At 50.0% G+C, this 9905-nt stretch overlaps 1 protein-coding gene across 2 annotated transcripts in view; it reads left to right on the forward strand.

Moving 5' to 3' along the window:
• The window catches only part of Pla2g15 (phospholipase A2 group XV), a 16660-nt gene extending 6964 nt beyond the window's left edge, over positions 1-9696 (forward strand). Inside the window, exons 3-6 of one of the 2 annotated variants that reach the window (XM_029532665.1) lie at positions 2946-3064; positions 3290-3388; positions 3925-4024; positions 5733-9696. In XM_029532665.1, the coding sequence (XP_029388525.1) occupies positions 2946-3064; positions 3290-3388; positions 3925-4024; positions 5733-5841 (427 nt within the window). In that variant the 3' untranslated portion in view covers positions 5842-9696. Of the gene's footprint in view, positions 1-2945; positions 3065-3289; positions 3389-3799; positions 4025-5732 lie in introns of both variants that reach the window. The other variant, XM_021220261.2, reaches the window with a different exon arrangement.
• The last annotated feature ends 209 nt before the right edge of the window (positions 9697-9905 follow it).

Here is a 9905-nt window from a genome sequence, read left to right on the forward strand (position 1 = left end):
CTGTCTTAAAACTAAACAAAGTAAAAGTTTATTGTACCAGAATATTCTCATATTCTCTCTCTCTCTCTCTCTCTCTCTCTCTCTCTCTCTCTCTCTCGGTTTCTCTGTATAGCTTTGGCTGGCCTAGAATTCAGAGATCTGCCTGCTTCTGCCTCCTGGGCACTGGGACTATGGGTGTGTGCCACCACCACTTGGTAGTGAAATCTTGTCTTAACAACAACAAAGAGAAAACAACACCACAGAAGAGGTTAGTAAGGTGGCCCAGTAGATTAGAGGACTTTAGTCCTGTCGGTTATGTGGTGGCCATAACTGTCATGACTTCAGTTCCAAGGGATCTAATGGTCTCTTTTGACTTCTGTAGGTATCAGGCATGCATGTGGTGGCTATGTAGGCAAAAAAATTCATACTCATAAAATTAAATGTTTAAAAAGGGATTTGAGACAGGGCTCTTACTGTGTAGCTCAGGTTGGCCTCCAATTCCCCGTGTAGCTCAGGCTGGAACTGACAATCCTGGCTCTGCCTCTTGAATGCTGGGATCCAGGGTGCGCTTTATCAGTTCTGTCTTTTCATGTGTATGTGTCTCTTGATTGCCTCAAGGGCACACTTGAATGAGTGACCTGCACTATCTAGATTTGTACTAGAGGTCTGCACTGTAATGAACCTGCCAAATGATTTAGTCCTGCGGCACTCTCTGGAACTGGCATTGTCATTAAAAGTGCTTTATAGGAAGTAGGGGTGTGGCTCAGTGATAAACCACTTGCGTGATAATCACATACATAAGGCTCTGAATTTGAGCCTTAAAACCACAATAGAGCAAAATAGGACAAACTTACTTTATTGATGAGGAAAAAGATGGAAGCGCAAAGAATTTATAAAATTGGCTACAGCCATTTCACTCAGCCGATAAATCACAGCATCAGAATTCAGACTCAAAAATTGTATTATTCTTTCTTTTTCATCTGCTTGTTTGTTTTTGTTTTTCAAGACAGAATTTCTTTGGCCATCCTAGAACTTGTTCGGTGAACCAGGCTGGCCTAAACTCAGAGAGAGAGAGAGAGAGAGAGAGAGAGAGAGAGAGAGAGAGAGAGAGAGAGAGAGTGAGTGTGTGTGTGGTGTGTGTGTGTGTGTGTGTGTGTGTGTGTGTTCGGCCTCTGCCTCCTGAGTGTGGTATTCTAAGGTTCCTCTTGCAGACAGAAATTTCTAAAGGCAGAGAATATGTTTCTACTTGTTTGTTGTTTGTTTGTTTCTAGATTTATTTCATACTTTGATGTGTGTGAGTGTTTTGCTTGCGTCTTTGTAAGTGCACCACGTGTGCTGGTCACAGTGAAAGTCAGAAGAGGGTACCAGATCCCCCTAGGACTGGGAGTTACAGTTGGTTGTGAGCCACTGTGCGGGTGCTGGGAATTGAACCTGGGTCCTCTGCAAAAGCAACAAGTGCCAAATTGAAGAATATTGTTGGTGCTGGCTGGCAAATGTTTGAGCTGATTAGAGCTTCATCAATTAAAAGTTCTCCCCCAGAGACCTGCTGGCTGATCCTCTGGGCACCTAGTCCAGACCGTTGTCTGTGCCACCCTCTTTGTTGACTCTTTTTTTGGTGTGTGGCTGCAGCTATTCCTGGGCTGTTGATCTACATTGCTATTTCTGTCATGGAGACTCCTGGCCTCAGGTGCTGCCAGTGGAGGCACAGGCCGACGCTGACTGACGCTGAGTCTTTTGTCTTCATTGCTCCTCTGACCTGTTTCGATTTTCATCTTGCACAAAACTGCCTTGGCTTCTCACAAGCCATTTTCTGCACTTCGCTGGTATCTACTGAGAGTGGCCTCGAGCGCTAACACGTGATCAATGTTAGGGTTTGTGGCTGAGTTTTGTTTGTTTGTTTTTAGATAGGGTTTCTCTGTGTAGCTGTGGCTGTCCTGGAACTTGTATTATACCAGGCTGGCCTTGAACTCACAGAGATCCACCTGCCTATGCCTCTTGAGTGCTGGGATTAAAAGTGTGCACTACCGTTTAATATGTATGGATTTTCTGCCTTCCTGTATGCTTGTGTGCCAGGTGTGTACAGTGCCTGTGGAGGCCAAAAGTGGTGGAAGTGTGAACCACCACATGGGTACAGGGTCTTGAACTCTGGGTCCTCTGAAACAGCATCAAGTGCTCTTAACCACTGAGCCCTCTTCTCCGGGCCTCTTGGTAGGGTAGGATTCAGGACCACTATTACATTCAGCTTTTCTTGGGCGTGTTTACCTCTGGTGTATCCTGTTACTTCTCCTGGCCTTGCAGACACCTGACCTGAAGGAGGAGCGTAGAGCATCCTATACTGGCTGCTCTGAGTTCTTTTTTTTTTTTTTTTTTTTTTTTTTTTTGTTTTGTTTTGTTTTGTTTTTTTATGGCAACCACAGAAGCTATGCAATGATAAAATCTTGAGTTAGGAACTGCTAAGTCTGTGGTTGTGTTGCATAGCATCAGGCTGGGTGAGGGGACACCTGGAGAAGAGAGTTTGCTTCGGGGCTCCCCACACTCACCCTGTTAGTCTCTGGAGGAAGGCTTCATGGGGTTCTCGTTTGGGTTTTGTTATTCTGATCCTCTGTTCTGTTGGGGGTTTTGTTTGCTTGTTTGTTTGAGACAGGGTCTCCTATAGCCTCAAACTTATATGTAAGTCCTTAAAGAATATCTTTTTTAAAAAAAAAAAAAAAATAGCCCTGGCTGTCCTGAAACTCACTTTGTAGACCAGGCTGGCCTCGAACTCAGAAATCCGTCTGCCTCTGCCTCCCGAGTGCTGGGATTAAAGGCGTGCGCCACCACGCCCAGCTTATTTATTTATTTTTAAATCTCCTTTAGACCTCAGACCAAATCTGGGCATGAGACTGGCTAAGGTCACAGGGCAGTATCGAGACCTACTGAGCTTAGCTGTACCAGTGAGTTCCTAACTCACTGTCTTCTCCTGACAGGTTGGTTTATAACAGAACATCTCGGGCCACCCAGTTTCCCGATGGTGTGGACGTGCGTGTCCCTGGCTTTGGGGAAACGTTTTCTATGGAATTCCTAGACCCCAGCAAGAGGAATGTGGGTATGTAGCTCTTGCTCAGGACCTTCCGGGTATGTGGCTGGGGGCTCCAGCCTCTGTGGGCCTACTACATTGCTTTGAAGGGGTAGCCTGTGAGCTTTCTTTGATTAGGGGACACAGGTTCCATTTCCACTCCTTCAGGGAGATGGATGTCACTGTCTCTGTGGGTGTGGTGTGGGTGACTAACACTGGTTATATTTTATATAATTCTACGCGTTCTGTCCGTAGGTTCCTATTTCTACACTATGGTGGAGAGCCTCGTGGGCTGGGGCTACACACGGGGTGAAGACGTCCGAGGTGCTCCCTATGACTGGCGTCGAGCCCCAAGTAAGAAATCACCCCACCCCCACCCTATTCCATTCCCTAGGGATTGGGAGGCAGGGATAAGGTAGTCTTGGCCACTGATAGTCCTTGGGCTCTTTCTACATCTGAGTCTCTGGTTTCCTGTGCAGCAGGCACCTCCGCCAGCTCTGATCAAGTCTTCGCCTTGTCTTTCCCCGTCATTCTAGGATTTCTGAACCTCTGAGTCTTTGGCAGGGGCAGAGGCTAAGACCGAGGGGCGGTGGGGGGAGGGTCACTTTGTCCTCTCTTTATGAACCTTTTGGGGGTACTAGTCTGCTCCTACTTAGTTTCCAATACCCTCTGCACCCCCTAGTCCTGGGTCCACTCTGTCGACTGGTTAGCAGTTCAGGTCCCAGGTCACTTCCTGCCTGACCCCTGCTTGGCTCTGGCCTGCAGATGAAAACGGGCCCTACTTTTTGGCCCTGCGAGAGATGATCGAGGAGATGTACCAGATGTATGGGGGCCCCGTGGTGCTGGTCGCCCACAGCATGGGCAACGTGTACATGCTCTACTTTCTGCAGCGGCAGCCACAAGCCTGGAAGGACAAGTATATCCATGCCTTCGTCTCACTGGGGGCGCCCTGGGGGGGCGTGGCCAAGACCCTGCGTGTCCTGGCCTCAGGTAAGACCTCCCTGGCCCCTCATGCACGCCTTTTCCTAGAGTTGCCTTCTGTCGTCTCGTAACCCTGCCAGCCTCCTTCATGTCTCTCCACCCTGGACTAACAGAAAGAAGGCTTCTATTTTAAGTATCCATCTCTGGGGCGGGACCAGTAAGATGACTCAGGAGTAAAGGAGCTTGCTGTGCAAGCCCAAGAGCTTGAGTTCAAGCCCCAGAACCAGTATAAAGGGGGAAGGAGAGCACCAACTCCACAAATCCCGTTTAGGAGCTTCACCTGCCTCTGTGGGCCGCTCAGGGAGGCAGTAGGTGGTGATGCTGCTGGGGCTGTTGGCTTGGTAGTTGGGAAAGTCCATCCTCCCTTGGGCCTTCTCCAACTGACTTGTGGTTTTGTGACTGTAGCTATCTGCAGCTGTGAGGCAGGGCCTCCTGGTGCCGAAAGAAGCAACCCTGCCCTCCTCCACCATGACTGGGTGGTAGCCCTGGGGAACTGGGGACTGTGAACCAGGGCCATCTCGAGAATCCCTAGACTATCTTTCTGCCATCACTGGTACTGCCTGACCCGCTTGCTCATCGGATCGTAATGATTGGGTCAGGTTCATAATCTCTCCCAGTGATCCTGAGTCGAGAGGACAGTAACGTCATGGCCCAGTGACATAGATGTTTAGATACGGGAGGAGTCATTGCAGCTTCGTGCTTTGCTATTTCTGGGCTTGCAGGAATAGATGTGACAGGGAGACATGATAAGGACACAGGCATTGGCCGTCTCAAAGCTCCCCTGTGAAATCCCTTTAAATCTTTGCCTCGGATGTCAGAAACTTTCAGCTCTAGAAATCTGGGGGTGGAAGAGATGGAAATTCACGCACTCCTAGGATTTTCCCTTTCCCCAAGGATTCTAGTGGTAGCAGGCAAAGCCGAGGCCCCAGGGTCAGCTACAAATGCCACCCTGCTTTGAGACAGTGTTGGATAATGGGCAGTGATAATACTTGCACCAGTTAGTAGCCCCTGTCTGAGTTGCCTAAGCCCCTGAAAGTCTCACTGGGTCGTGGGAAGAGCTGTCTCGGGCTGGTGAGATGGCTCAGTGGGTAAGAGCACCAGACTGCTCTTCCGAAGGTCTGGAGTTCAAATCCCAGCAACCACATGGTGGCTCATAACCATCCGTAACAAGATCTGATGCCCTCTTCTGGGGTGTCTGAAGACAGCTACAGTGTACTTACATATAATAAATAAATCTTTAAAAAAAAAAAAAAGAGCTGTCTCCAGCGGTAGCTCCCCGTCCCATTGCCTTGCTTGCAGCAAGCCTGGCCTCCTGGGCCCACGGCAGGCATGTGTGTCATTCAGCATGATGGAACAAACAACAAAAGACCAAGACAGTTGGCTTAGTGACTTGCAGCTTCACCGGAGACAGAATTTGTGCCCACAGGCAGGGTGATTGATATACACTTAGCTGAGAGTGTCCTTCACAGAGGAGTAGACATAATAAAAAACTTGAGGGGGGGGTGGCAGTGCTCTCTGAATCTCTGTGAGGAAATACAAAAGGATGTATGTTTTCCATATACGGAAAGAAAAGAAAAGAAAAAGAAATCAGCGGTGCATAGATGGAAATGTGACGATAACTAACGGTTTAAGATTGTGGAGTATTCACTGAGCCACTGGTTGGGTTGGTGAACCTCCTTTCTGAGCGCAGGCTGATGATAGAGCTTTGTCCTTCCAGGAGACAACAATCGCATCCCCGTCATTGGGCCCCTGAAGATCCGGGAACAGCAGCGATCTGCCGTCTCCACCAGCTGGCTACTGCCATACAACCACACATGGTCACGTGAAAAGGTATTTGTGTACACACCCAAGACTAACTACACGCTCCAGGACTATCACCGGTTCTTCCAGGACATCGGTTTTGAAGATGGCTGGTTCATGCGGCAGGACACAGAAGGGCTGGTCGAAGCCATGACGCCACCCGGGGTGGAGCTGCACTGCCTGTATGGCACTGGGGTTCCCACGCCCAACTCTTTCTACTACGAGAGCTTTCCTGATCGGGACCCCAAAATCTGCTTTGGTGATGGTGATGGCACAGTGAACCTGGAGAGTGTCCTGCAGTGCCAAGCCTGGCAGAGCCGCCAAGAGCACAGAGTGGCATTGCAGGAGCTGCCGGGAAGTGAACACATTGAGATGCTAGCCAATGCCACCACCTTGGCTTATCTGAAACGTGTGCTTCTGGAACCTTGATGTCCTATGCCAGGCAGGGCTGCTGGATGGCTGGACCACGGAGCTTCTCTTGGCCTCTGACTCTTTCATGGTCTACAGGCTTGGCAGAGTTTGTGACCCTCATTCAAGGTCCTAAGTCCCAGGAGGCATCTGCCTCGGGGGGAATGCTATTTCTCAACCTTTCTTCTGTAGAATGGCCGTGTAGAAGGAAGAAGTGAGTGTGGACATTTGAAGGAGAGACTGCTGCTACTGCTGCTGAATTGTGACCTCACACTGGCTCTGGAGGCTGGCTTGTTTGGCCCCTCACCCCAGTCCCTAACTTGGGTTGTGCAATCCTCTTAGCTCTCTGGTGTTTCTACTCTAGTTCACTGGGCCCTAACCTTCCCTTTTGAGGGATGTTAGTTATTGAGTTGATGTCCTGCCATGAAAGATTCCACAGAGATCCCCGGGTGACCTTCCCACGCACCGGCCTCAGGTAACCCACTACACAGGACACAGGTGGCTAGAGCTGCTGGCTTCCCTGTGACCTCGCTGGTGGACACTGAGTGTGGGGTCTCTTGGAGGCTGTCGGGTAAGCCCCTGCAGGCAGGCAGGCCAGTTGGTTGTGTTGTCTCCGTGATCCTTCCAGGCTGGGTTCTTTACCGTCCGCTCCTACCTCTCATTTAGCAGCATCTTAGTTCTGGACTGGACAGCAGAGGACCTCTCAATTCTTGGGGGCCATGTCCTGGGATTCCTGATCTCCCAACTTGTGACGAAGGTCCCAGTACTGAAGCTGGCTCTGTTGGTTCTGGGACAGTAGTTTAAGGAGAGGGGGCGGGGCTTACTGCCTTCTTTGAAGGTTCCTAGGAAGAAAGTGAGCTCAAGGGAATAGCCACCGTTGCTTAGAGCTTCCCCTGAGTCACCTTTCTAGAACTCCACCACCATGGTGCACCCCGCTGTGGGGTCTTTCTACCATCCACTTGGGCTGGCACAGGGTTGAGAGGTGGTAGAGTTCCTGCCCAACACTTGCTACCAGCAGGCAGCTGAATGGGTTTTGGTTTGCAGGAAACAGTCCAGAGCTTTGAAAAGGCTCCCAAGAGAGCTAGGAACTTAGAGTCCCAGCTAGGGGGTGTTGTTTGTTTGTTTGTTTGTTTGCTTGCCCCAGAGATGCCACATGGTCTCTGTGTGACAGCAGGGATGGGGAATCTGGAACTGCCTTGGGGACAGTGAACCTGACTATGGGCTTGGGTCAGCTTTTAAGTTGGGGGTCTCAAAACCACTTAGAGGCTGGACCACACTGCCTTCGCATATCGTTTCTGGCGCTGGACTTCCCTTGTTAAGCACATTCCTATCATCTGTCCTTCACTTGAGTGGTGGGACCCCCCCCACTTGGGGCCCTGAGCAAACTGTACCTCGATTTTGGCAATAAAAGTATTCTGGATGCTGTAAGGTCCTGCTCTGAGCACGGGAGGAGGGAGCCATGGTGTCTGAAGGTGCTGTGGAGGTGGGTCCCTGGTCTGTAACTTTACTGGGGCCTTAGCCTTCGCTGTATCCTTTTTGTCCTCTTCTCTGGAATCGCTAGAATCGATTTCTCCACTGGGACCAAGAAACAGACCCAGAATTGTGTCTCTTGGAGTTGGGTGCCTGGCCGCTGCTTCTCCCTGGTCAGCAGTGTGATGCCTGGCTTCTCCGGTGCCTGTCTGGGTGCACCAGGCCTTTTTGCCCGCTACACTTTGAATTTAAAGTTCATTTTAGGAGGTCACCTTTTCCAGATTCAGCATCTTAATCTGCCTGCCTTCTGAGTCTGAATAGGAAGCCATACAAAGAGATCAGACACAGGCCCTGCTACAGCTTCACCAGAAGGCCTTTGCTTCCGATACCCGGAAACTATTGCCAGCCCTGAAAACCCAGGAGAGGAAGACATAGAGGTTCATAGTCTCCTGTGAGCTTCCTTGTTCTCAAGAATTCTAGCAAGAGGGAGAGACTAACTTAGGGAGGGATGAGTAGAGATGATGACTAAAACATAGGAGCACATGGAGATAGACAAGGGAATGTCTGAAATAGGGAAGCATGCAGAGGAATTGGGTCCCAGCCTGAACTTTGTGGTGTAAGAAACCATTCAATACCAGTTTCCATTGAGTTGGCCAGACTAGATTCCAGGTGTTGCTATACTCAGGGGGCCACTAGAGGGCGATCTAAGACTCACTGTACCGAGTGTAAAGCGTGGAAGGAAGGGGTGGTCAAGAAGGGGAATGAGGTGTGGACACACAAGCCCTGCGGTGCCTGGCCCAAGTGAAAGGTTGATAACGTGAAAAGTGTCACTTGCAAGTCCTACCTAGCTTGGCCCTTACTTACCCACCATGCCATCTTTCGTGATAACCTTGCAGACAGCTACTCATTCATCCCAAATCTTTTTATGTCCATTGGCGGTTTAACTGCAAGGGTGTCAGATCACTGGGAATAGGGGATAAAGTCATGAGCTGACATATGGGTGCTGGGAATCGAACCCAGGTCCTTGGGTAGAGCAGGTAGTGCCCTTAACTGCTGAGCCCTCTCCACATACACCCTTCCCCATTCCAGCTCTTTTTGAGCCCTACGGGTACCTCAGTTTCATAGCTGCAGAGAAGGTATTCTGCCAGCGTCAGCCCATTTGCTTGGGTGGCCTTTTGACTTCCCTGAGCCTCAGCTTCCTTATCTGATTGATGAGGATAAATATATCCTGCAGGGCACACCCACAGACCAATAATGCTGATGTTGGAAAGCCTTTGGTCCCTGGTCCGGTGTCTTGTACATAGTGGGCCAAGCAGATTCCCTATGTGGATGGGAGAAGGCAAAGCTAGAGATCTCCCTGGAAGCCAGATTTCTATATATAGCAAGGACAAATGGGTGGCTCTCACTGAATGGACGGAGATGCTGGAAGGACTGATTCCAGAAGTGAAGGGTCAGGCTCAACTGTCCTAAATCTATGCAGGCTCACTTATTCTTCCAGAAGGTGTGTAAGGATGTAAGGGTGCTCAGGCTGCAATACCTACAGCAGTTCCCTCCCCCAAATACTAACAGTCGCTGCCTGATTCGTTGTCTGTGCATCTCTAGGTAACGAACGGGGTTTCTCAGGTGGGATAGGGAGAGTGAATATCAAAGAAGTATTGGTGGTCTCATATCCTGCTCCCCACCCCTTACACCCCCTACCCTTCCTCTTGCCAGAAAATCAGAGTCTGGCTGCGGGCTTGTGCTGGGGAACCTCCCTCATCCTCAGAAGACCTGTTGGATTCCTGTCTTTAGACCCTGCCATGCTCCTCCTTTGGAGCTGGAACCTGAACTCAGGGCCCCATTGAGCTGCATCAGAGACTCTTCAAGGGTTCTAAGAAGAGAACCCAAAAGGGGCAGCACCAACAAGGTCTTCGAGGACTCCATCCTATGCCTATAGGTTGTTAACTTCCTAAGAAACCTGGGACAAAAGGCTGTGGTTCCTATTAACATATTAAAGCAGAGGAGGCCAGGCTCTGTTACTACCCAATCAAGAGTCAGTATTTCTCACCAGCTCCCAAACCTCTCTAGCCTGAGCTGGCTTCCCTTTCCCCAGCTTCTCTTTCCTGTATACTCTCTGCCATTTTGTCTACATGTTCTTTTGGTTCTTCTCTTGGCTGTCTTCTTCTCCTCCTCCTCCTCCTCCTCCTCCTCCTCCTCCTCCTCCTCCTTCTTC

The sequence above is a fragment of the Mus pahari genome, chromosome 20 (assembly GCF_900095145.1).
Source record: "Mus pahari chromosome 20, PAHARI_EIJ_v1.1, whole genome shotgun sequence".
Classification (NCBI taxonomy): Eukaryota; Metazoa; Chordata; class Mammalia; order Rodentia; family Muridae; genus Mus; species Mus pahari.